The 27,413-nt window shown below is 36.2% G+C and overlaps 4 protein-coding genes across 5 annotated transcripts; 2 read left to right on the top strand and 2 right to left on the bottom strand.

Moving 5' to 3' along the window:
- Positions 1 to 784: 784 nt before the first annotated feature.
- On the top strand, positions 785 to 4,718 carry LOC110622141 (IQ domain-containing protein IQM3). Of its 2 annotated transcripts, none has more exons than XM_021766548.2 (9): positions 785 to 1,346; positions 1,440 to 1,554; positions 1,707 to 1,772; positions 1,920 to 2,008; positions 2,139 to 2,208; positions 2,370 to 2,516; positions 2,617 to 2,709; positions 3,707 to 3,808; positions 4,077 to 4,718. In XM_021766548.2, the coding sequence occupies exons 1-9, from the start codon at positions 967 to 969 to the stop codon at positions 4,578 to 4,580; spliced, it is 1,566 nt and encodes a 521-aa protein (XP_021622240.1). In that variant the 5' UTR covers positions 785 to 966; the 3' UTR covers positions 4,581 to 4,718. The 2 variants fall into 2 exon arrangements, with proteins under 2 accessions (XP_021622240.1, XP_021622239.1); XM_021766547.2 differs by having other exon boundaries at positions 786 to 1,346; positions 2,139 to 2,226.
- Positions 4,719 to 5,639: 921 nt separating this feature from the next.
- Positions 5,640 to 7,395, bottom strand: LOC110623769 (histidine-containing phosphotransfer protein 2). The gene is made up of 5 exons (XM_021768789.2): positions 7,183 to 7,395; positions 6,964 to 7,094; positions 6,739 to 6,807; positions 6,473 to 6,617; positions 5,640 to 5,882 (listed from the first exon to the last, which is right to left on the bottom strand). The coding sequence occupies exons 1-5, from the start codon at positions 7,378 to 7,380 to the stop codon at positions 5,808 to 5,810; spliced, it is 618 nt and encodes a 205-aa protein (XP_021624481.2). The 5' UTR covers positions 7,381 to 7,395; the 3' UTR covers positions 5,640 to 5,807.
- Positions 7,396 to 17,054: 9,659 nt separating this feature from the next.
- Positions 17,055 to 21,388, top strand: LOC110623377. Its single transcript, XM_021768293.2, has 6 exons — positions 17,055 to 17,455; positions 18,603 to 18,767; positions 18,838 to 18,915; positions 19,513 to 19,578; positions 19,812 to 19,877; positions 20,010 to 21,388. Exons 1-6 carry the CDS (start codon positions 17,159 to 17,161, stop codon positions 20,871 to 20,873), a joined length of 1,536 nt encoding a protein of 511 aa, XP_021623985.1. The 5' UTR covers positions 17,055 to 17,158; the 3' UTR covers positions 20,874 to 21,388.
- Positions 21,389 to 21,868: 480 nt separating this feature from the next.
- On the bottom strand, positions 21,869 to 25,591 carry LOC110623181 (subtilisin-like protease SBT4.15). The gene is made up of 10 exons (XM_043960124.1): positions 25,091 to 25,591; positions 24,884 to 24,981; positions 24,665 to 24,808; positions 24,441 to 24,546; positions 23,769 to 24,282; positions 23,363 to 23,463; positions 23,055 to 23,276; positions 22,838 to 22,946; positions 22,535 to 22,748; positions 21,869 to 22,419 (listed from the first exon to the last, which is right to left on the bottom strand). Exons 1-10 carry the CDS (start codon positions 25,213 to 25,215, stop codon positions 21,869 to 21,871), a joined length of 2,184 nt encoding a protein of 727 aa, XP_043816059.1. The 5' UTR covers positions 25,216 to 25,591.
- Positions 25,592 to 27,413: the final 1,822 nt, after the last annotated feature.

The following is a 27,413-nucleotide window of genomic DNA, read 5'->3' as shown; positions in this document are numbered from 1 at the left end:
TAAAACACCGTTAATATTAGTCTGAATTATTTTATATTATATGCAATAAATTTATATTTTATTGTTACGATTTTATAAATTTAAATTTTAAATATATTATAATTTTAATTTGGATGTTTAATGAGTTAATCTGAAATAATAAAGGAAGTAAATATATATTTAATTGTTTAAATAAAGAAAACAAAACTGTGGAGAAAAAAATTAATAATAATTATAGAAGGAAATTAATTTTTTTATTTTGAGTAAAAAATAAAAAAATTATTTTATGAATATTGAATTTATCATTTTATTCTTATAGGAAGTTTACATATTAGTTATTTTTTTAAATCTAAATGTATATGATAATATTTATATTTGAAATTAAAATATTTATTAACACATTATTTACATGTAATATTAATAAAATATATATTTAATAAATTTCAATTTAATATAATTACACTAAAATAATTATAATTTATTTAGAATTAATTTTAATAAAAATAAAATTTTCTTATTTTTCTAATAAATTCAATACAGTTGGACAGTCAACTTCAAAAACTGGATGATTTACAGTAAATGAATAAAACCGAGTGGTAATTGATAGGAACCCACCGGCCAAGAAGCAAACCAGAACAACCGCAATTCTTATTCCTTTCTTTAGTGGCTTTCACTCACAGAAAAGAGCGAGTGCCTTTCTTCACCTACATGAGCGCGTCTTATTCCTACTCCGTTGAAATAAATAAATAATAATTATTTTTTTTCCCGGGAAACACAAATAGGAAACAAACAGCTACTCTATAAGTGTCGAACTCCCAGAACCCCACCCGAGACGACGAAGCCCTCTCTCGTTTTCTGTCTTTCCGAATTGTCACTCTCCCTGCCCTCTGTTTGAGAATCTTTGCCTTAGCGTCATTTTCTTCTCTACAATTTCGTAGTCTTTGGAAATCCATCCGAGACTGGTCTCTAGCTTCGTCCTCTTCTGATATGGAGGTTGAAGCCCGTTCTTTAGCTTCTTCTTTCCCTTACTCTCTTGATAAAATTGACATTTCCCGAGATTTCCTACCCCATGATTCGCCTGACATGCCGTCGACGGGGAGTGATGGTGTAAAATCTGGTGGCCTTCATTCTCCGGAATCCGGTGATCGGAAATGTGAGGAATTTGAAATGCCGATGTTGAGTGATGAGGATGGTATGATGGATGCCACCGGGAATTCGCCAGTGGTGCAGGTGGAGGTGGAAGTGGAAGAGGAAGTATCTGAAGGCGCATGTTCTGATAAAGCGGCTGTGAAGCTGCAGAAGGTGTATCGTAGTTATCGCACCCGGCGCAGGTTAGCTGACTCTGCTGTCGTGGCGGAAGAGCTCTGGTACGTGCATCAATTGTCGTCCTCTTTTTTAAAAATTTTTTTATAAAATGGTTTTTTAAATAAGATTACTTTGGTTTTGTGGTGAATTTGAAGGTGGCAAGCAATAGACTATGCGAGATTGAACCACAGTACGATTTCCTTCTTCAATTTCTTTAAACAAGAAACTGCAGTTTCTAGGTGGAATCGTGTTACCTTGAATGCTTCCAGGGTCAGCAGAATTTTTTTTTTCTTTTTTGGTTCTAATGTTTGTGCTTAAAGGTTCGATCACTCTACACGCATAGATATATAAAGAAAAGGGAGTTGTGTGTTTGTTATGAGATGGATACTATTTGTGAAAAACTGCGACTTTTTTTGGGACAGGTGGGAAAGGGATTATCCAAAGATGACAAAGCGCTAAAATTGGCTTTTCAGCATTGGATTGAAGCTGTAATTATTCTGTTTATGCTACTATTTTCTTTAAGAGTTCAATAATGGATTGTTTTTGGATTCTTCCGTGAAATGGAGTTTGAATATGCAATAGTTTTTGTGAACCCTGATGATTTTTTTTTTCTCTTCTGAATATGCGACGTGTAGATTGATCCAAGGCATCGTTATGGGCATAACTTGCATATATATTACGAAGAGTGGTGTAAGACAAATTCTGGTCAACCATTTTTTTACTGGTAGGCTGATCTTACTTTCGTTGACTAGAAGTGGAACTAAGAATTTTTTTCCCTTGTTTTCTTGGGAGACAATTTTAACTTGTTTGATTGCCCATGAGTAGTAAAAGTTTTGATTACTGTTTTTCTGCAGGTTGGACATAGGAGACGGTAAAGAGCTTGATCTCCAAGAGTGTCCAAGGTCAAAGCTCCGGCAACAATGCGTTAAGTATCTAGGACCTGTATGTGTTGTTGCCTGTCAACTTCAATTTATTATAACTTCAAACATATATCTTATTTTATGAATGCTGGATTTAGTTCCTAACATGCTGCCTTTTGTCTTCTTTTACTCCTTTTGCTCCTGTTCAACTTGATTGCAAATCAGCAAGAGAGAGAACAATACGAGTATATTGTTGCTGAGGGAAAAATTACACATAAACAAACTGGGATCCTCCTTGACACATCCAATGGACCAATGGGAGCCAAGTGGATATTTGTTATGAGCACCTCTAAGAGGCTGTATGCTGGTGAGGTAAGAGACTATTGAGCAGAAGCACTACTCAGCATACTTTTTTCTTTTGATTTCATTGCTTTTACTTCTGAAAATTTGACACATTGTCAATGCCTTTCAGAAAAAGAAAGGAATTTTCCATCATTCAAGCTTCTTGGCCGGAGGAGTGACATTAGCTGCTGGAAGATTAACTGTAGAGAATGGAACTCTTAAGGTATATGATCATCAGTTTTTATGCTTAGGTGAAAATTCTGTGGCAGTACCGTAGGGAAATTAATTTCTTTAATTTTAATGATTCCAGTATCACATGGATCAATATTTTTCTCTACTTTCAGAATCCCATGGAAGACCTATTGTTCAGGCTATCCTTCTAAGAACTTTGTATTACCTCATATTTAACTAGTTCATATTGCTGTTGTTTAATTGATTCTTGAATTTGTTAACCAATTTTCATAATATTTCCACATATCAAATTAATCCTTACCAGGAGTTGATAACAAATCCAAACTCTGTTATGTGTGTTCAGAATCTCAGGGTGCTTTGTTTGAGATAGTGTAGTGCCATCTTAGCCTTTGCCCCAGAGCCTGCAGAATGATACTGATACATATTGGAAGGCTGTTGTGGGTTTTTTGGATAATAACAAATTTTAGTGCCAAAGATAGCTCATGGTTTATTTGTCATGCTTTTTGCACATTTCAAATGTTTTGAGAAAAATTCAATTATATCTATTGCTGCAGTAGTGATTGTATTCCCTCTTTAGACTGAATATGAATGTGCTTGGCAGTTGGCACCTTTTTAGGAACTTGAACAATGCATGACCTAAAACAGAGGCACAGAAATTTCCATGATCTGTCTGTACTCTTGCTTATTGAAATGTCCATGATCTGTCTGTATTCTTGCATGCTCACAATTAGATCAGTAGTCGTCTTATGTTTCATTACTAACAATTGTTTGTATTGAGGGAGCACTGGGCACCCATCAGAAAAGAATCACCATATGAGAATGTGTCTTAGATATCCAAATGCTTAAATTTTAAGTTGAACAAATTCATTTCATTGCTCTGCCAAACTCACTGGAATTTGTGTTTGAAGGGGATGCCCCCATATAGAGGATCTGATGGTTCACCTCATGCTCGTGTGTGCATTCCAGTAAATAGTTCTTTACAGTCTTATGATCTGTGGCATCTGTCTTTGATGCTTTTGATTTTGCAGTCCATTTCTCCATATAGTGGACACTACCGGCCAACAGAAGATAGCTTTGAAAGCTTTTTATCCCTTCTCCAGGACAATGGTGTGAACCTTGATGAAGTCCAGGTAGTTATCTTGTCTCTCTTTAGTCTCTTAAATGTGAGGACATGAGAAAAAGAGGGAAACTTCTGGCTAGTGGAACATCAGTATGTTCCACAAGCTGATGTTCCACTGCTTGTATTAGCTGATTGGTCAGATCCTGTTTGGTCATCTTTGTGGGGCTTGGACTGTAGGCTTTTGAATTTACCTCAGTGGCTTTTTCCTGATAGTGGTCTGAACAATGTAACCCACTAACATTTTCCTGATGTTATGCATTCGCATCTCTTGTTTTCAGATAAACAAGGCCAGTGAAGATTCTGATGTCTATGATGATGGCAAATTCAGCACAAGTGAGACAATGATTGAAGTGTTAAGCAGATCGGAGCCTCCCAAACTTGACATTCTCAATGAAGAGAGGGATTCCACCTCAGAACCATCAGAAGTTGCACAAACTAAAAGCAGAGGTGAATACACAAGGACTTTGTCTGGTGGTCTTCAAAGCCCTAGAGCCGAAGTACCAAAGAATGCAATCTTGCACAGAATCAATTCTAAGAAGGCAGCAAAATCTTACCAATTGGGTCACCAACTCTCTCTCAAGTGGTCAACCGGAGCTGGGCCGAGAATCGGGTGTGTGGCTGACTACCCAGTAGAAGTTAGGCTACAAGCTTTAGAATTTGTTAACCTATCTCCAAGAAGATCTCCTACTCCGTCTTCCTACAGGCAGATCGCTGGTCTTGCATCACCTACAGCTCAATTCACAATAGGCATCCCCAATGGTGATGGGACTTCTTACATCTAAATTTTCCTTGTAATGCTTTTAGCCTAGTGGATAACTCTAGCGAATGTAAATAGTTAGTATTTTCTTTATGTCCCCAGGAATCATCACCTAAGCTGCATACTTCTACTTTGCATAATTGCTAGATTGCTTTTTGATCCACTACCTTGAAAAATTTCTAGTTTCATGCGCACAACCATCTATCATGGTTGTCAAGAATCAAGACTTTGGTGCTGAGGTAGACTAAGTGATTTTACCTCTGTCGAGTCATAATGTCAACGTTCCTGCCTCGGTCGCATTTTTGTTTGTGACTTTTCAGAAAGGTCAAACCACGCTAGAGTTTGCTGTTGCTGATGAATTTATCCATCCTTTTTCTACCACTTATTTTTTCATTTTTCATTTGGCATGGCATGATTGATTTTATAAGAAAAATTCTCAAATGAAATTATGCATATTTTTTCCAAAAAAATAAAAATTTTATAAATTAAAAAAAAGTTTTTTTTTTTATTTTAAATAAAAAAAATTAGTAGTAAAAATAAAGAAATTAAATTGAAATTTTGTGAAACTTTTTATTTTAAATAAAAGTGTAAAAATTTTGCTAAAATTTAATTTAATTGATTTTTTTTAAAAAAATAAAAGAATCCATTTTTTTAACCTTAATCTTTTCTTAAAATCAACAATTTAATTCAAAGTTATGCAAGATTTTATAAAATTTTATTCCAATATTTTTTTACCAAAATGAATTATTCTAAATTAAGTAAAAGTTATTTTCAAAAAATTAGAATCTTTCGAAAAATAAATTCCTACAAAATGTATCATTTTAAATGAAATTTTCGTTTAGCCCTTATTTTATAATAAGTTTTCTATTACGAGTTTACTTAATTCCATGTTTTTTTTTAAAGTCGAAATAAAATTAGAATGATATTTCAAAAAAAAAAAAAAAAAAAATTCCACAGCTTGTTATAACTATAAAATCATTCATAGATCATTCCACGTCTAACATAATTAAATGGGCTCTTCAGAACAGAACTGGGTTTAGTGACATTCTCTGTAAAGTCTTAGTTTTTAGCAACTCATGTAATAGACAGACATCATAATTCACCATCAGAAAGAACAAGAATTTAAGATAACAGTTGGTGATGTTTATTGTAAGATTAACACAATCAAAATTTCAAGCCATGAACAACACACACATGTAGATAAATTAGAAGAAGTTTATAACTACAAATATGAAATGGCTTGTGAGATTCCTTATGTAGATCCAGTGATATTGTAACCATCTTGTTGCTGTTGGTTGCTCTCATTGGCCAAGATTCTTTTCTCCAGCTGAAAAACCAAACCCATCATGGAATCAACACACATTAAGATGATTGTCATGAAAAATTGTGTTGCCAGTGATATTGCCACCGGGAATTGCATGATTTGGACTAAAAGAAACAGATGTTGCAGCAAGAAATTGACAGATTTTCTTTTCTGGGAAAATTATTAGGCAGCTCCCCAAGCGACATACTGATTGATCCAAACAGTAGGATCCACAGGTGGGTCTCATTGCTGCTTGAGCTTCAGGACCAATAATTTCTTATGTTTTTAAAGTTAATTGTGTTGGGTAACAGGTGAGACACTAATAATGCCCTCTCAGACAACCGAAAAGTATGTAATATCCCAAATCCACCATTCAACATTTTCCAGAAAATTTTTCCTTTTTATTGCTATTCCTTAAAAAAAATAGTAATATCTATGAAAATTTTGTTTACTTGTCAATAAAAAAATAAGTTTTTAATTAAAAATTCAAAAAATAGTCTGCATATTGATTTATGTACACCTTGCCCCATTTTAAAAGAGAAGCTGTTATTATCATACCAAAGCCATCTTCTCTTTCAAAAATGTAATAATTAATGAAAAATAAAAATTATTACCTGAATTAAGGTCTTAAATTTCCGTCCAAGATTGCAATATTCACGTGTGATTATGTTTAAAGCTTGCAGGCACCTTCCTTTGTCTTTTTCATTGAAAGCCTGCTGAAGATCTGCACAAGCAAGTTTCAGTCGTTGTGCTCCAATGCTGGGAGATCAAACAAGATAAATTTTTTTTAAAAAAAAATTAATGCCAATTAAATTCAAGAGATGATATAAAGCAAATGATGAACCTGTTTAGTTCATTCACTAATTAATTAATGAATTACCTTGAGCTACTTCCTTTTAGCTGATGAACACATGATTCCAACTTGGAGAAGTCCACATTTGGTTGAGTCCTACAAGCAATTCAAATAATATACATATCAAGAATTAAGGAAAAAAAAAACTAGTAAATGGTTAGTAAAACTCTAAAACCCTAATATGTATATGCATGCACTTCAAAGTTCAAATAAAACAAAACCCTAATATGCACATCAAGTTTTTGAGATTACATATAGTTATTCAATTCTGTTATGATTCTCTCAGCATCTGTGCAGAAGGAAGTGATCACTTCAGCAATAAAATTGGGATTAGCTTCATCTTGCAAGGCTTGGATTTGAGCAAACTGGCCATCCAACAATCCCTACAATAAATATAAACAAAAACCCTAAAAAAACCCAAATATTTAAAAAAAAAAAAGAAAATGCGCAAACGTGTACACATATATATACCTCGTCAAACATGGATTGGATAAAGTTACTGAGCTGTGCTTTGAGAGCAGGCAAAGGCAATGCCATTAAACTCAACCTGAAAATTCTCAAAAGGGAGAGAGAGAGAGTGAAGTGAAGAGTGAAGAGTGAAGAGTGAAGATTGAGGAGTGGCTGATGGCTTTTATATATATATATATGGTAAACAAGAGCAGTGCACATAACACATAAAGTCTCACTTCTTTCATTGTGTTCATGCAAAAGTAGTCAACTGGGGTTGTAAAGATTCCAATTTTGGCATCCATTTGTTTGCCGACGTACACTTTTGTTTACCATTTGTGTCTAGTCCTTCTCACTTTCCAACATCTCTCAATTTATCTTCCTTTTTCCATGCTCATTCATCTTTTTCTTTTCGCTGTCAAGCCTGGTGGTTACGTCCCAAATCAGACCATAAAACTTTCATATTTCCTTACCAAAAACTAGAAAAGTTTTAGAAACCACCAAGACAAAACCGTATCATGAAGATCACAGCCATGTTTTGTGGTTCCCTGCCGACCTAGAAATCAATTCACAGATGTTGCCTTGTCTATGACCTTACTTACTTAACCACCATCAAGTGTTCTTTATGTGTTATAATTCTGACTATTGCTTATGGGTCCCTTGAGACTCACGAGTCATCATTCAAATGCTGGTGGCTTTTCTCCTACAAGGCTGGCCCCGAATCAGAAATCAGCCCGAACTGGCAGGTCAATCAAGGCCCGATTCTGGTTCAATTTAATTCTGGGCCCAGCCCCGCCCAATTTGCTTTCATTTCCATATTTAAATTTGTAATTCTAATAAAAATTATTATTTTCTTTTTTTCTGAAAATTTAATTTAATCAAATTACATGGAAAGTGATTTTATTATGTGTTTATATTACATTTAATTTTCTCTAATTTAACAGTTATATTAATTACATTATTTATTTTTTGTATTTCAAGAAAATGAATGTGTCGATAGGTTTACCCCCACTTGACAAATAAATTATACATGGTAGAATATAAATTAGAAAAAAAATATTATTTAATTTTTATATTATAATAAAATATATTAATTAATCTTTCAATTTTAAAAAATATATTAAAATATGTCTGATATTTTAAAAAGTTTATTAATTATTAAATATTATAATAAAATTTAAAACATTCTAATTAATAAATTTTTTATAAAATTAAAGAATTAATAATTAATAAATTCTTCTATAATATAGAAATTAAATAGTAAATTTTCTTATAAATTATTCATTGCTTAAGTTTTTTCTAACAGAGCTATATTATATGTTTTTTTGAAAATTTTCATTAATTATTATGTAAGTAAATGATTTTTTAAAATCATAATAATTAGCATTATATATTAATATATTAATACCATTGTAATGTTAGTTGTTGATTAAATAAACTATTATATATAATACATGAATTAGATTTGACTGAAGCTCAATTAATTTGATGTTTATCAAGTTGATTTTGAATATTTTTGAATAAATTCAAACTATTAATAATTAGCCTCACTTATTTAAAATTTAAATAGAATAGCATCTTGATCAAGCATAATTTATTCATATTTTTATTTTTATTATTACTACTTAATTATGTATTTTTTAATTTAATTTATGTTTTTATAATATTTTTTACAAAAAATATGAAAAATGGAAATTTGATGAAAAATAATTTAAAATGCTGAAAAATTGATTTGGCCGAAGTGATTTGGCTAAATAAGTCTCAAAGAATGATTAAGGAAGCTGCAGGAAGAGGAAGCCAAAATTCAAAGTCTTGATATGCCCAAGTTGATTTGCCCGGATCGCTGGCCAAATCACCTAAAGACAGTTGCAGTTGAAATTCGGAGGTAACTCGCAGAAACGATTTGTACAAGTGATTTGCCCAAATCAACTGTTTCCAGCAGGAAAGTACAGAAACGCGGGAAATGGTAGAAATTCAAAATTTTAAAAAGTCTAAGAGTTCTATCCTATCTCAAAGACTCCGAGGCTCATTCAAGTCACCTCCAAAACCGCACAAAAAAAAGTCCTTCAACCTAAGAGGTCTATTTATGAAGAAATCCAAAGTAAAGAAAGAATAAAAAACCAAGTCAAAATAGGATTTCAACTTAAAGCATGATTAATCTAGGGTTTCTCACTTATAAAAGGGCAGCATGCAGCAGCAGCAACACCAGCAGCAACACCAGCAATGCCTCTCTCTCTCCTTTTCTTCTTCCTTTTCTCTTTTACGTGTTCTTTGTTTATCATGAGTGGCTAAAAACCTTTTCCTCTAGTTGAATTAGGAGAAGTTTCAATTTTGTTATGAATTGGGACATCTGAAACTCCATTATTAAACTTCTATTTCTCAATATTTATGCAATTTGTTCTTCATATTATTATTGTCTTGCTATTAGAATCAACAAGGGCCCATTGCTTTTAATTGCATAAGCAATATATTGTTAGTTTGAATGATTTAGGTTTGTAATTGCTAGATTATTTGAACACAAGTAACAGTGAGGTAGGTGACCAGTCTCGAAAAATGACCGCCGACACTAAAAAACCAGCTGAGAGGAAGAAGCCCTTAGTGAGGTGGGTGGTTGGTCTCGGAAAATAACCGCCAGCACTACAAAACCGGCTGAGAAGAAGAAGCCCTCAGTGAGGTAGGCGACCGGTCTCAAAAAAAGGACCGCCAACGCCACAAAATCGGCTGAGAGGATGAAGATCAACAAGGAAAAAATAAAGGCCTTGAGCCCCCCTCAAATGGGGAGTGTTTTTTAATGATGATGAACTAACTAAAGTAGTAAAAAAAAGCAAGGATTAAAAGATGAATAAATCAATAATAAAAAGACTCTAGTTGAAGCATAGAATCCATTTCAGTTTGGAATTGATTATTGATACTTTGATTCTTCTATTTATTTCAATAAATTAGTTTAGGTTGTGGAAAATGCTCCACACAACCAAATTCCTCCTGAAGTTTAGTTTGATTAGGAAACATTCGCTAATCAAACACTAGTTATCAAGTTGCCGAGAAACGTTCTTGGGGTTCTTCACTTTATTTTGGGACTACTCGAGATATAGGGAGTAGAGGCAGCATTTCTCATTTATATCTTTAAAGTATAAAATTTTACATTGCACACATTCTTTTTAAGGAAAATACCTTTTTAGGTGCTGAATATTCCACGCATGAGGCTTCAAGGCTGTGGTGTGGCCGGGCTGTTGATAGCATTGGCAAACCTTTGGCAGATATCGCACCTTTTGATGAACTCTTCAGCATCTTTTTTAATTGTGGGCCAGTAGTACCCTTGCCTGAAAATTTTATTTGCCAATGTGTTTGCTCCTTCATGTGCTCCACAAATTCCCTAGTGTATCTCTTTAATTACCCTGGTCGCTTTTTTAGGACCCACACATCTGAGCCACAGGCTGGATTTCCCCCTCTGATACAGGGTTCCCCTTACCGCTTGATAATTAGCAGCCCTGGCTGTGATTCTTCTTGACTCGAGGTTTGGGGTCATCAGTTTTCCGGGACCCGTAGCAAGCCTAACATCATCTTGTGAACCTGCTTAATCCCATACATGATCAACAACAAACATAAAAAATTTGAACTTTTCTTTCCATTCATTCATTCATTCATTCATTCACCAAACTCAACCTGTGCATGCACTATACATAAACATAGTCATAAACATTAACTCCTCTTTAGAATCTCATCATTGCCCCAATGGGGTAATATCACATATATTGAGTTTGGTTACATAAGTATCATTAAAATCATGTACTCAAAGGGATTAACAACATACTAGGGTCAAGCACAACTATGAACCTCAATAGATCTCATTACATTACATTTCTATACTAAACTTATATATAACAGTAGCTCATCCTCAAAAAAATGGCCAGACAAAGGTCACAAACCAAGCTATCGATCCTTCAGGGACTAAGGAAGCGGCTGGATAGAGCAAAAAAGAACTGGACAGCTAAGCTCAACAGCATCCTATAGGCATTTCGGACTACCTCTAGGACGCCGACGAAGGAAACACCGTTGCATTGGCATTCGGCACCGAGGCAGTAGTCCCTATAGAACTTCAGATTCCTTCTCACCGTGTCCAATTCAACAATGAGGACACCAACGGGGAGAAGTTGAGAAGCAACTTGGATGCCCTAGAGGAAATCAGAGAGGAAGCTCAAGTATGCACAGCTGCTTATCAACAAAAGTAGCCCGCTACTACAACCAGAAGGTTAGGGAAGGTAGCTTGCAAGTTAGAGACCTGGCCTTGAGAAGATTAGAAGCGACGGGGAAGAAAGCAACAGTGGGAAAATTGGCACCAACTTGGGAGATCCCCTTCAGGATAACTAAAGTCGTCAGGCCTGGGGTATACCGAATTGAAAATCTGCAAGAGGATTGTTATACAATATCTGAGGATACCTAGGGAGGAGAATGAAGAAGCAGACCTACTTAGCCGGTTATTCGAGGAAGAACTGGAACAACTCCCAGATGAGGTGTACATACAGCATATCAACGTCCCCACTTTTGAAAAACCCACCACAATAATGCAAATTGAAGAAGGGCAAAGTTGGATGACCCCAAACCTGGAGCACTTGGTTACTTTTATTAATTTGCTCAAGTCATTGTTAGGAAAAAACACTCCCTTTTATATTACTTTTATTAATTTGTCCAAGTCATTGTTAGGAAAGTTCTTAGTGTTAAATCCCTGTGAATTCGATTCTATTGCCATTATCTGCAGTTCTTAATTGTTGATTACTAATAGGTTTATTTTTTACGGCTTCGACAACAGCCGTCACATCACATAATAGTGATTTTGTAATGGAATTTTCTTATGCCAAATGCCCATGTTCTTTGTGAAATCCCTGAAGGATTTGCAGTCAAACTGCTTGCCATTATCTGATATGAGTGTCCTCGGTATCCCAAATCTGCAAATGATGTTGTCTCATACGAAGTCTATCACCTCGGTATTGTGATTGTGGGTACCACCTCTAACCCTTTGCTCTGTTCCTACTGTTCTATATTGAAAGAGCATTCAGCTATGAAGTCAGCTAGGGCTTGGGTTTTGATGGTTGTCCGAGGTCGATATTCAAGGCAGTACGGGCTGATTTCGACAGACTAAGCCCGCATCCGTTCTGATGTTTCAGGTCTATGTAGAATTTTCTTCAGGGGCTGGTCTGTCATCACAACTCCTTGGTGGCTTTCAAGGTATACTCTGAATTTTCTCACCGCCAGCAATAAGGCAAACGCCAGTTTCTCTATGTTCATGTACCTGACCTCGGCATCTTTGAGCACCTTGCGACATAAAAGATTGGCTTCTACTCTCCCCTTTCTTCTCTTACCAGCATAACGCTTATGGCTTGTTCTGAGACTCTTAAATATATCAAGAGTTTTTCCCCGGCTAGAGGGCTGCTGAGCACATGTGGTGAACTAAGGTATTGCTTAAGGTTTTTGAAGGCTTCTTGGCAATCCTCTGTCCATTCGAAGTTTGGGACTTTCCTCAGTTTTTTGAAGGATGGCAGGCACCTTTCTGTAGACTTTGACATGAATCGGTTGAGTGCTACCACCCTTCCTGTGAGCTTTTGCATATCCCTTACACAGGTCGACTCTGGTATCTTCAATATGGCTTCCACCTTCTCTGGGTTTGGCTCAATGCCCTTCCCATTAACCATGTAGCCCAGGAATTTTCCCCCTCTGATAAAGAAAGTGCATTTTGCCAGGTTCAACCTCATTCTGTACTACTTTAGCACCCCAAATACTTTTTTTTAGGTCGGCCAAGTGCTGCTGGAAGGTTTGGCTCTTCACCACCATGTCATCAATATATACCTCTACATTTCTCCCTATTTGGCCCTTGAAGATTTTACTCATTAGTCGTTGATATGTCACCCCTGCATTTTTCAACCCGAAGGGCATGGCCTTGTAGCAATAAGTCCCATCTTCGATTATAAATGAGGTCTTCTATTCATCTGACCTGTCCATCGGAATTTGATGATACCCAGACATAGCATCAAGGGACTATATATAATCAAAATCGGCTGTAGAATCGATCATTTTATTTATATCGGGAATGGGGATAATAATTTTTTGGAGCAGGCCTGGTTTAGGTCGGTAAAATCTATATACATTTGGTATTTGCCATTGGCCTTTTTAATGAACACATGGTTAGCTAACCAATGGGGATTCATTACTTACCTAATAAAACCAGCCTGCTCCAGCTTTTGGACTTCTTCTCTAGTGGCTTGTTGTTTCTCCTTCACAAATACTCTCTTCTTCTACTTTATTGGCTTGGCTCCAGGGAGGACGTTGAGCTTATGGGTCATCACCTCGAGGTATATCCCCGGCATGTCAGAAGGCTTCCAGGCGAAGCTTGAGGCATGTTCTCTAATAAGAGCCATTGCTGCCTCTTTCTAGTCTCTGTCAAGGCTCGCGTTGAGGCTGAAGACTTTTTCGACTTCTTCTTCAAATAATGGAAATGTCTCCAGCTCATCAAGGGGCTCTGTCCTGGCCTCCTTCTTTTCATCCCAGACCTCCATGACCTCCGAATTCACCTCTTCAGCTGTTGTCTTGGTTCTGCCGCCGTGGCCAAATACACCAGCTAGGCTTCTTCTTGCCTCCCTCGGACTACCCCCACCCTTGCCTCAGTGGGAAACTTCATAGTCAGGTACTAGATACTGGTTACTACTTCAAAAGCATACAACACCAGCCTTCCCAAAATAGCATTGTAGCTTAGGGGGAGCTTCACCCCAAGGAAAATTGCATAGTGAGTGTGTGACAAGGGGTGGTTCTCCCAACGTTAGGGCCACCTTTACCTTCCCTTCTACTGCCACCGGGGCCTGATCCCTCACCAGCTGCTCCTCCGGTATGTTCATCTGCTGAAAGACTCTGTAGGGCAGCAGGTTCACTTTACTCCCATCATCTACCAGGATCTTGCGGACCCTAAAGTTGTGAATGACGACCTCAATGACTAAGGCATTGTCATGGGGCATCTGGATCCCGTGAGCATCTTTAGAAGAAAAGGAGATGGTCACTGGGGAGTGCTCCACTATCTGCAGGACTTCATTGCTGCTCCCTCTCCATTCCGGCTTCTCTTCTTCCCTCTCCTGTTCATCCGACCTCCAGTTTCTCCCACGATCATATTAATGGTTCCACTGAAGCCGTCATTCATAGGCCCTGTTCCCTGTCTGTAGGGTCTCTCCACCACTGCATTCTGCTGGGGCCTCTCTCCTTCTAGTTTTTTCACAAAGTTCCAGAGGTGCCCCCTCTTGATCAGTCTTTCTATTTCATTGATTAGCTGGTAGCAACTGTTAGTATCATGGCCGTGTATCCGGTGATATTGGCAGTATTTGTCTGGATCCTTTTGGCTGACCTCAGCTCTCATGGGTTTAGGCCATTGGATGAAGTCTTTGTCTTGCACCACCATGAGCAGTTCGGCTCTGGATACATTCAGAGGGGTGATGGCCTCAGGGATCCGGGGCTGGTACGTTCTCTACTCTCTCCTATCCCAGGGTTGTCTATTCATTTCAAGTCCCCAATTCTGCCTCCTCTCCTACCTCTCAGGCCTTCTCTCCTGGCGATATCCCCTCTCCCACTCTTCGCTTTCTGTCCTCCCTGTTGGCCTAGCATAATAGCTCTCTGCCTCATCGTTCCCAATAAGCTCTCTCACCCTTCGGCCTCTGGCCCTGACCGCGGGCTCATTCTCCCTATCAGTCTCTCCACTTCTTTCACCCATTCTCTAGCTACTCTGTTGGGGATTTGGTAGTTGAAGGTGGGTTAAGGTTCAGTGGTGTTGAAGCCTTCAACTACAGGAGGTACGCTCAGGGGTGTGTTGAGGCCCTTTTGTTGTAGCATCTGCCCCAGCCAGTGGACAGTGTTCTGCAGCTGAAGAGCCATGGTTTGAAGCTCTTGGTCAAATAGGGTTGTTTTGCGTATATTCCCTAACGAGCTCGGCGAGGGATTGAACAGTACAGGTGGTTGGTTTGATGGGGTTGTGAGACTGGAAAATGAAAACTGCTGACATTCGTGAGTAGAACTCAGGCCGTTTGGGGTGTTGCTGGTGTGGTTTTCCTTGTGGTTAGCCATGTGGATCTCGGTGGGTGTTATAAAAATGAAACTCCAGTGATAGAAAGATCTCATTTGTTTCCCACAGACGGCGCCAATTGATATTCTAAGATCCAGAGAAAATAGGGTTTACAAGTGTGTGTAAGCTTGGTCTGGGAGGATCACATATTCTCCCTTTATTCCCTTTTTCCTTGTCCTCTAGTAATGCATAACCGCCATCCTACTATAGTGCCACATGTCCCTGTCACTCAGATCCGCATGTACGGACGTACCTGCTTGCCCATTCTTGTCAGACGACCATTTAATTTCTCTTCGGCGCGCATGCTGATAGGGTCGTGGTATAGTCGGGCCAACTCTCCTACCTCCTATCACATCACATGAGCTAGGCTGTTCTCTGACGGGTTCAAGCTTTAGGCCAGTTCGATCTGCTTTGGTCACGAGTTGAATAACACTCTGATGGGTCGGCATACTTAGTGAGTTCTATTAAAATTTAAGTCTGTTTTCTTTTTTGTGATCCGGTCTCAGTCTGAATGCTAGAAATTTGGCGGTTATCAAAAGTTGATCTTTCATAAAATATTAATTGAGTGTGACTCCGACAAAAATTTAGTAAAAAATAGCTATAAAAATAAATACCACCTTATGAAATATATTTTTATTTATTTCTTTCTTTCTAATTAAATATGCCACAACTTCTGTTAGAAATATCAAAAAAGGACGTAGATATTTTTTTGGTTTTGTTTTGTTTTGTTATTACCAGAGTTAAAAACAAAGAAACATCAAAGTCTATTTTTGATATTTCTAACAGAAAATTCCTACGATTTTAGCAAGTTGGGAAAACCTTCAGAAGTGTATGGATGCACCCACAAAGACTAATAAATCACACCACTCTAGTATAATAACACCAAATGAAACAATACTCCAGAGTTTCCAATTGAAATTGACTAATAAAATATAAAAACTCATCCACAATACCTCCCCTTACTAAAGTAGCCAGAACTGGGTAAACATTGTGGAGATAAAGCCATAGAAACATTCTCAACTTGGGCGTAATCTGAAGAAAACCCAACATTCTTCTATATCCGTGGGCTAACATAAGTAAAAAATGATGGTCATGATAGTTATATCTCAAATCGTCAAACTGCAAACCACTGCTAATATATTCGCCATTTCTTATAAAATGTCTAACCTCGCGTAATATTAATTTGCTAATAGTAAAATAACTGAAAGACTAGCCGATAACTTACAACGTCAAATTTAAAATTTTCTCTTTAAGTTACTTTTAAAATTTAGATAAAAATGTATGAAATTTAAAATTTCAAACAATTATAACAAAATTTGAAACTTTAATTTAAAATGTAAAAACGTTTAAATGTTTATATTATGACTGTAATTTGGTTTAATAACTATGTTAGAAAGAGAAGAAGAAGAAGCAGCAAGTATTGAGTAAAGTATCGAAACATGGGTCACAGTAAAATCAGTTTCTTGTCTGGTTCTCCTTCTTCCACGTATCATACTCTCCAAACGCGGCAAAAATCTGGCCGAACCGCGAAAGCCAGCGACTCGAATTATCGAAATCCACGTGTAACAAAAATAATTCTCCACGTGTTTTTTGCCTTCTCAAGTTGTCCCCCAAACAGAAACCCACATGGTTCACACGTGCCAGTTCTTTCACATCCTATGCGGCCGACGTGGGTAGAAATGAAACGTGGCGAGCTCAGATACGTAAGGGCCCGTAACTTAGATGTCGAGCAGTGAGGTCTCTTGACACGTGTCAATCGTACACAGTCTGTGGGCGAAGCTAACCAGTAACCAGTAGTAACACTCTCCTCACTCTCTCTCTAAGACTACCTTAATCTTCCTTGCAGGATGTGAAAACTTTCTCTCTCTTCAATTTTTTTCTTCTTTTCCCTTCTCGTTTTTTTCGGAGATGGATTTGGAGAGATGTTCTGTTTCGACTTCTTCTTCTTCTTCTTCTTCTTCTTCGGGGAGTTCGTCTTCCGGTGTGGCGGCGGATCAGATGATGCGGATAGAGATGGAGGCGGCGGAGGCGCTAGCTGATTTGGCGCATTTGACGATGCGCGAGTGTCGTAGCGGTGATTCCGGCGGTAGATGGGGGAGCAAAGGAAAGCGAGGTAAGAAACGAATCAAGAGCGAGTCTTCTCCGGATGACTGTGCTTCGAACCCAGTTGTTGACTCGGTCCATAGCTGCCCGGATCTTGCCCCGGTTAGTCTATTAAATTCTCTACTTTTCCTCCCTCCATTTTTCACCTTTTTTTGGAGGAAAAAGATATTACTAAATAAATAATATCTATTTTGGGATCCATAGTTAAATAAGAAAGGCTTCTGTTGGGTATGCAGTTAAATTCAAGCACCAAAACTAAGAATCAAATCCCTAATTATGATATAAACTTTAGCACTAGTTTATAAAAAATAGTAATTGCTCTATGTACTATAATTGTACAGTAGAAATCCATTGAACACATTAATATCCTATTCAAAAGCTTTACTAAAATTCCGTGCATATGTCTAATGGTTTGGTACTTGGATTGGTGGCCCGGGCACTTTAGGGAATTTTGTTGGTGGAAATGAATTTGGGCAAGCGCTTAACCAATTCTGTTAGTTTAGGTGATTGATTTTGCACAAGTTTGAGCTGGGTACTTTCCTGATCCAAACAGAAGAAAAATTAAGAGTAATGAAAAAAAAAAAAAAGAGGCAACCTTGTGGGCAGTAAATGAGTCCGACCCTGCAACAGCTTGAATAAAATGACTAGAAAAATAAGAGGCTAGGCCTTGGTGATAGAGTTACAAAGCGGTTCTGTAAAGCATGTGGGCAAACAAGCTTGTAAATTTTATTATGGAATATTGACATTGTAATTATATTGCTCAAAATCTTAGTAAAATGAGTGTCCATATATATTCAGTTGTACTTGTAATGAAGAGAGTGCTGAAGACATTTAGATGTAATTGTTGATTATCAACTCTTTTTTAATTTGCAAACTTTTGTAATTGACGTATAGAAATAAGGACATGCTGAACTTAACCCTATCTTCTCATGTTATATTGATTTCTTTGCATTTGCTTCTGTGGTTATCTCTTGGTTAGTTTATTGGTTTTCTGATTCGTTCATTATTTGCTTTGGTACCTCTGAAACACAAACAAACCAGAATTGATAAATAATCAATTAAGGAAAAGAAGAGAAAATCTGAAATTCTCTCTCTCTCTCTCTCTCTCTCTCTTCTATATAAGTAAATTCTGGGTGTTTCTTGTAAATGATCCAAATGTTTTTATGGATAAAATTTCTTTTTATAATGATCTGTCACCAAAACCACAATATTTTCTGCAGGACTTGAGATATATTTTTGTTTATAACAGGATCAAGCAGTCATGGATCAGCAACATGGTGAATCGATATGTAGAAATGTAGTGATAAGTTCTACAAAGGCTGAGCTGGACGCAGATGCAACTAAGCCAACTCCTATTTGTGTGAAAAGTCGTTCATCATATGGTGGCAGCAGGAGTAGACAAAATCTAACTGAGGTAAAATTTCATTCAATAGTCATGTTCTCTCAGCAGTCCTTATAAGAAACTGAAGCTTTTTCTGATTCAGGCTGAAAAGGAAGCACGGAGATTGCGTCGAATATTGGCAAACAGAGAGTCAGCTAGACAAACAATTCGTCGTAGGCAGGTAATTCTCTTTTTTTTTTTTTTTCTCTTTTTTCTCTTTGTTCTATGTTTTGTAAATGATCTGCTATAGTTGGACTGTTGACCTTTGATCATCTTTGGCTCTTTTTTGGTTTAGTATCGATTGCATTCTGTATCTTAGCAACATAGGCATCAATGCTTCCCTTTTGGAATAAATGCAGAATTGGGGCTGATTGATCTTTGATCTGAAAGACTACAGCCAACGTCTAATGAATTGCATGTGTTCCAGGGACTAATCACTTCTTTGCTAGCGAGTGAAAATATGATAAACTGTAATATAAAAATCTAATTTCCCTAAAAAGAAGGCATAATAATGTACATAATCTAGTTAAGCTAAGAAGAACATATAATATGGAAAATTGTTGTTGCTTGGAGCACAATGCAGAAGTTATGGCAAATTCAATCACTTCTAAGCATTTTGATTCTGTAGTAGAAAGGCATGAGTTGTGTGCATGCTTGTGATATTTATCATCATCTTTTAATTTTATATATGGAGTTTGTATGCTCTTCTTTATTTGAAGTGCATGATTTGAGTCCAACTTGATTTACTTTTAGTTTGTTGCATCATCTTTTCCTTCAGGTTCTTTGTGAGGAGTTATCCAAAAAAGCTGCTGATCTAGCATGGGAGAATGAAAACTTAAAGAGGGTAAGCAGTGTTCCCCATTATTGACAGCTTCCCAAGACCTTTTTGTCTTTTCCTCCTGCTCTTTTCATATAATGTTTTGTATAACTCTGGATTTTATTGCAGGTGGTTTACAAATTTTTCCATATTTTCTATTTGAAGTTCCGAGTTATTTACCTTTTATGATTGCCGAGAAATTCTTGAATGTCTAATTAGCCTTTTTTTTCTCCCATATTTTATGAAATTTCCATGAGAAGGAAAAAGAATTGGCTTTGAAAGAATATCAGTCTTTGGGCTTCAAAAATAAGCACTTAAAGGCACAGGTGAGATCTCTCTCTCTTCAGGTTTTTTCTTTTAGCTAATTAGATTGGACTTTGTGATTGATGCTGCAAAGGTGTCCAGTCCCATATTCTTATGAAATCCTACCTTTCTTTTAAACTTTATGATTTTTCTAGATGGCTAAATTAATAAAAACCGAGGTTGTGGAACCTCAAGGAGATCTTAAGTCGCCCCATGAAAAGAGGCCTACCACCCCAGCTCCAAACTGCCAGTTGCTGTTCTATAACCAACATCCATTTTCACAGCTTTGCTGGCCTTCCATCATTCAGTCTCCAAATTCTGTACAATCGCATAATGGGCCTCAAAATGCCATTAGCATCCCATCAACCATTTCCATGGTAACTAATGGAGAGCTTGATTCATCTCAGCAGCAACAAGAAAACCCCATGATTGTAAATGGATCAAGGACTCCCTTATATATAGTGTCATGCCCGTGGTTTTTCCCAGTTCATGATCATGTGAATGGAATCCGCCCTCAAACCTCCCTTGGCTTGAAGCACATACGAGATGGAACTTCTGTAAATAATCAATATAGTAGTAGTTCTTCTTCAAAAGCTGCTGCACTTACAGTGGACCAACTTTCCCCTTTGCCTGAAAAGGTTAAATTAGAAGCTCCTGGCTCAACAGAAATCAGGGTTATTAATGATCTTATTGAGACACCAGTAGGATTTCCCCCAGATCGAGGCAGTCAGTGTGTGGAATCCCACCCTAAAGAAACAACTCCTACTCCAGTAATTCTTGGTTCTATTGCTGTTAAAAATGAGAATGGGCTTCAATCAGAAGTTCTTCCATATGTTGATGGTATTTGTACAAAATCTAGTCAACTAGTGAGTGCTTTACCAGGAAAGAATCAAGGTCCATTTAACTTCCCAAGTAAGAAACTAGTGGATGCAGCTGCTGCAGCAGAGGCAAGGAGGAGAAGGAAGGAGCTTACAAAACTTAAAAGCCTCCACAGCCGCCAATGTCGGATGAACTGCTGAAAGTAGATTTGATGGTTTCTTTATCAATGCGTTCTGGGCCCTTGATTTGTTAATCACGATACTGATGTGAAAGAAGAGAATGTTTCTGCTGGAAATAGAGATCAACCTCTTATACATCCCCTGTGACTGCTATTTATGTTTAATGGAAGGCTTTTATTTTTCATCCATGTATTTTAGGCAAATTCTGTTCGCCTCTTTTTGATGCACAAGTTGTCTGACAACATGGAAGCTTTGAGAATCAGAAGAAAAATGTATTATTTAGTGGCCTATGTTGGAAAGCAAGGTGAAGATATTTATGTAAACCTGAATGTTGCTGCCGTTTTGGTGGTTGAGTTGGAAAGGGCAGCGAAAGCAGAATTAGGAAATGAATTTCAATGTATCTGGGTTATAGCGGAATTAGGAAATGAATTTCAATGTATCTGGGTTATCTGTAACATTATGTTGTAAGCTGTACTGTTTTCAGAGAAGTGCACGCATAACTTCAGGTATGAGGCATCAAGGTCTGTTCTTGGCTAGTTTCATTCTCTTATCTCTGCTTGATGTTTAATGTTGGTGGTGATGATAAATTTTTATTTTCTGCACCTTCTGATCACATCTATTACATGATATGACCATTTGCTTCTACCATTCTCATCACCTTTTTCGACTTGATCCATCCTGTTGTGATGTTAAAGCTGATTGATAATGGCATGGCGATGTCTGCGGGTAGAAGTGTTAAATGGACCTAAAGAATTTCAGTTTACAGTTACTTCAAAACAAAGTTGTTTCTGATAGGAAGTTGTATTGATCATCATGCAACCCGAACTCAAGAAGCCCAAACGATGTTCAAACATCTCACAAACGAAAGAGGAGGAAAACAAATCGAAGGAAATTGGACAAAGTGCTTGGAAGATCAAACTGTTAAAAGAAATTTTATTGCCTTAGAAAATCAGATACTGCTCGGAAACTAAATTTAACAATCTAGATAGCAAATTATCAAAATCAACTAAGAAAACCTAAAAATAGAAGGTTTTGCAGATGACTATAGGGCTCTTGACACTGTGCTCAGAATCATTCCACTCGAGCCAAGCTGACATCATCTCCTTTCCACTTGGCATCGGTCCACCCTTCACTATAACCTTGAAATTTTTCCTTTCATGCAATCTAGAGAATGTTAAAGTCTCTGGTACGACTTTGATTGAGAGATGCTTTGGAGATATCACAGTTGCTTTATACACTGATTTTCCATATCCGACTTGAGTCACCGTCCGGTAGAACACTGCCGAGATTGGGGAACTGGAAGTTTTAACCTGTGCATGCATTGAAGGATAGTTGAGGCCATCAATGCCTTTTGCAGGTTTAAAGTTGGAGCAATTGTACTTATTCTTGCCACCAACTAGTAGACCAATGGTGGTGCTGTTGTAGCCTTCCTTGCATAGGAATCTAAGGTAAGAACTCATTTTGTTGTCATAAACAAGGCCAGGATGCACTGCCTCTCCTGGGTTTATTTGGCCTGATCCTGATCCCAATTCTGATAGCTCATCACTTTTGATCTTAAAATGTGTGGCTGAAACAAGGGAAAATGAAACATTGATTATGATATAGGATCCACACGACCATTATATATATGACAATTGTATTTTGAAATTTCTAGTAAATAAGGGTTTAAAGGGGAGTATCACCGGTTGTCATCAGAGCTGACTTGATTGCAGCCGGCGACCAGTCGGGATGGAAGCTTTTGACGTAGGCAGCAGCTGCAGAAGCATGAGGGCAAGACATAGATGTTCCTGATATAATGTTGAAATTGGAAAATCGCTTATCGGTTGATTCTCCTGTTACTGTTACTAGTCTAGAGTAGGCAGCTAATATGTCGATTCCCGGCGCAGCAAGATCAGGCTGTCCAGCACAAACTTTTAATTACGTGCATCTCAAAAAAAAAAAAAAAAGAATATATATATAAATTGCTAAGAAGCTAACTGATCAACCTTGAGGATGTTTAGGGTGAGGAGTTGAGGTCCTCTAGATGAAAAAGAAGCCAAAACAGGAGCAGCAATTTTGACAGTTCTCGTCCTGTGGATAACAGCCCGAGGATTCCTGCAAAAATTGATTCATCCCAACCGCAGAGTTCAATAAAATCAAATAAAACATATTACGTTGTTGAGGAAAATCTGATTATAAATGAATTATAGCAGAAAAAAGTACTTAGTTTTGTTAATGTAGCGATCTATCTTGTGGCCCTCCTTGAGGTCGACATTAGTAGCTGGTATTAAAGTGGTGAATGCAATGTCTGTTTCTGCACTCGTGGACGTGATCACTCCAGCTCCTTTTAGCTTTCTAATGGTGTAATCTTGGCCACTGTCTCCACGGCAGTACACAATTCTTCCCTTCACTTTCTCCATGGATAGTGTCCCATAATCACAGGCACTGTCCCACGATTGTCAGTTGGATTCAGTTAGGAACTCCAAGATGATGAAACTTGGGAAGAAACAAAATTATTTTCAGTCAAATACCTGGCATTGCCGTAGTAATTTCCAGTGAGATTAGATGCTAGGGCTCCACTTGTTAATGGGTACATCTTCTTCTTTGGTGAAAATGTGTTGATTGTTATTCCCTGCAAATCAAAACTCAGAAAAAATTACGTCCATTGTAAGAAATAGTTTTTAAGGGATAAGAATTATGGCTAAATGTATTAAATTCGCCACTAAAACATTTATTGTTGAAATTAAAATTCACCACAAAAATTATAATATTAAAAATTTGTGGCGATTTTTGATATTTAGTGTCAAAATTTTGATGCGTTTAGTGTACTTTCACTAAAATTTTGTCACAAAAAGTTTAATTTGTTGTGGTATAATATTGGCCATTTCCGCAATACCAGAGAATTTCTCAGGGTTTGTTACGTATGAAATAACTTACAGAAGCTTTCATGCCATTTCCAAGCTTGACTTGAGTCTTGAACTGTCTATCAATGCTTGAAGCCCCCACTGTCATGATCCATGGTGCAACATTTTGCACAGTTGATGGAGTCGGCCCTTCATTTCCAGCTGAACATGAAGTCAATATACCTTTCTTCATGGCATGAAATGATCCAATGGCAATTGGGTCCTCAAAATAATTTCTAGGGTTTCCTCCAATTGAAACTGATATTAAGTCTACACCATCAGCTATTGCATCATCAAAAGCAGCTAATAAATCCAAGTCTGTGCAGCCACCACCCCAGCAGACTTTGTACATGGCAATGCGAGCTGCAGGTACGCCGCCTCGGGCTGTTCCGTTAGCTATACCGAATAAGCTTGCACCCCTCACAGCAACACCGGCTACGGTGGAGGCAGTGTGTGTGCCATGGCCATCGTCATCTGCTGGACTTTGGTCTTCTTGCATCCCAGGATCCATGTTATCCAGATTGTAATATTTTGCACCAATCACCTTGCTGCTCATTTCAGAAAACCAATTGGTAGCTAGTTTAATTACAATTTTTCTTTGCATTTTATTTATGATATATTGGTATTAATCTTTTGAAAATATGGTATAATTTTATCATAAATATTTCAATATATAAGAAAAGAGTTTAAATAAATTGTTTAATACTTGTTGCAGCCAGTGAAGTTGGATCCTATGACACATTTTCCCCTCCATTTATGAGGAGCAGGCCCATAACCTTGATCGTCGAAGCTTGGAGACTTGACATAAATTCCTGAAAAGAAGCAAAAATAGGAAAAGTTTGCTTAGTGAATTAATCCATTAGTTAATTTTTCTGTAAAGAATTTCCTGTATTTATCTAGCATTACAAGAAGAGTACACAATTTTCTTACCAGTATCCATCATACCCACTATGATGCTGCTCTCAGATTTAGGTCTCCTACTTATTGTTTCTTTCATTCCTAGAAAATCCCATGATCTAGTTGTGTGAAGTTTGTTCTTAGTGTTTGCAAACACTGACACCACATTCTCTTCCTCTGCATGCACAGTCAAAGCATTAGCATATTGATGTTACAGTCGTCTCCAGCGTTAAAATATCACAATATTAATACCTAGTAGTATTTTCACTTCGTGAGGTAATAGCTTGGCTGCAAACCCATTGAAGCTCCTTCCATAACTGTGGATTTTGGATTTTCTGGCTATAGATTCACTGAAAATTGTCAATAAAAATTGAAATTTAGACTCGTTTCTTGAATTGTTTTATCATATAGAAATGAAATGAATGAGTTTGAGGAGTTTATTTTAAGACTGATAATTACTCTCCAATTGCTTTCACAAGCAAGCGGTGATGCTCCTCAGCAACCGAAACTTTGGTTTCAGGAAGGTCTCCCATGTAGACAATATACGACTGAAGTTCATCACAAAATACGAAAACTCCATGCATCAGTTCATCATGAGATAAACATGAATCAACGGCTATAATTTCTCGACAGAATCAATATATATATACCTTTCTTTCATTGTTGTCGTCCTGGCCATGAACCAATGCAGCTGCAAGGCAGAGACTGAAGCACAAACCTAGTAGCTTCTGTGAGAATCCCATGTTGTGTTTTCTTTTGTTCTCTTTCACTACTGTGTGAAAAAAGTAGAAGCCTGCTTTAAATATATATATGGGGAGGGAGAGAGATTCATAACAATGAATTCTTGAATGTCATTCAGCGCAAAATATGGCAATAGAATAGAATTTTTGGAGAGATGGAAAAAGGGGAAAGAAAGAAAAAAAACACAGTATTTCACAGTCTGTTGTAAGACTGAGGGTTTGGTGGCTTGGATTTTGGATCTTTACAGAAACTGTAGAACTTACTTACATTCTTGAAATACTTGAATGGGAAACAAGAGAAATTGTTCGCCTTCTTTTTTTTAATTAACTCTCCAAATAAGTAAATAAATAAAATAAATCAGAGGCATTTTTCTACTTAACATTGTTCAGTATCTTTACATCTTCCATATAATTCTTTTATTAACTTAAAAAAAAAAAAATTCACTATATATATATATATTATAAAATTAAAATCTTTAAAATATTTTCTGTTAAATAAATCATTAATCTATTTGTTTATTCTTAATAAAAAATTAAATAAATTAGAAAGAAAAAAAAATAAAGTAGAAGCCCACAGATTTTAAATGAACAAATTCACTTTGAAACAATCTTATAGTTTTAAATAACTCAAAAGGCCTTTTGAGTTATTTAAGTTCTCAATAATCTGACAATAACAAAAGAGCCCAACGTTGGAATTTTAAACAAATAAATACAAAAATCCATTTTGTTAAAATTCCTCAAATGAAACTTTCCTTAATTTAGTTTTGCATATAAATCCTTAATTGCTAATTAATAATTTTAAATTATAAATATTCATTTAATAAAATTAGTTTTAAGACTTAGAAACACGTTTTGGGGTTGGTATTGATGAAGCCCATTAAATTAGAATGACAAATGAGATTTAGATTTGGAATATGCTTTACCATAAAATTTAAGAAATCTCAAATTTTATTTTTTTTATTTTAAAAAGAAAATAAATTTGGTAAAAATATTTTTCATAATCTCCGAATATAACGCAGAATTAAGTGTAAAATTTTCTTTTAAAAAATAATTTTAGTAAATTAATAATGTTATTATGTTTTTTTTTTAAATTAATTTGCTCTGAATATTGTAGACAAAAGAAATAATATACCAATGCAAAATTATGCTCTCTTTGCAAAAATACCTCATTTTCTTTAGATTGATGTGAATAAATATCTTCTTCATAGGTCTTATTTCCGCCGTTGAGATCATCAATTGTGAATTTTTGTAATATCTGAAAATAAAATTTAGTTTAAATTGATTTAAATAATTTTTAAATTCATTTTTTATTTTATTTAAAATAATTAATTAATTTATTTAATAATTTTATACTAATTATTATATATAATTTTAATTCTCCATACTTTTTCCACAAATAGACAGGTGAATATACATTCTTACTCTATCCCCATTTTACATAGAATTATTTGCTATAAATATTTAGTCCATGTGTAAAGCCCAAGACGAGATCTAGGGGTGAGCATTCTATCAGTTGGGTTCAAAATCGAATTGAATTGAATAAACCGAAAACTGAAATTTTAGTGTTTATGAAAACCGAACAGAATCGATTTTGGTTAGAAACCGAATTGAACCGAACCGATCTGATTCAGTTCGATTCGGTTCGATTAGATCGGTTTCAATTTTTAATAATTTTTTTATTTTGTACACTTTATTTTTAATATTTTAAAATTTAATTAAAATGTTTTAATCTTCATATGATTTAATTTCTCTATATTATTGAAAAAATATATTATTATCACACTAATTGGTTCGGTTCGATTTTTTTTATTTTTTTCTGATTAAAACCGAACCAAACTCAAATAACCAAAATTTTTGAAATTAAAAACCAAACCGAATCAAAATATATAAAAAATCAAATTAAATTTTAAATCAATTCAATTCGATCAATTTTTTCGATTTAAATCGAATACGGCTCACCTCGAATGAAATTCAAGACTCTTACTAAGTTATTTGTTTTTTCTGTATTTAGAAAAAAAAAGTATTTACTTGGAAAAGAAATT

The sequence above is a fragment of the Manihot esculenta genome, chromosome 9 (genome assembly GCF_001659605.2).
Source record: "Manihot esculenta cultivar AM560-2 chromosome 9, M.esculenta_v8, whole genome shotgun sequence".
Classification (NCBI taxonomy): Eukaryota; Viridiplantae; Streptophyta; class Magnoliopsida; order Malpighiales; family Euphorbiaceae; genus Manihot; species Manihot esculenta.
This window is presented reverse-complemented; position numbering and strand designations above follow the sequence as displayed.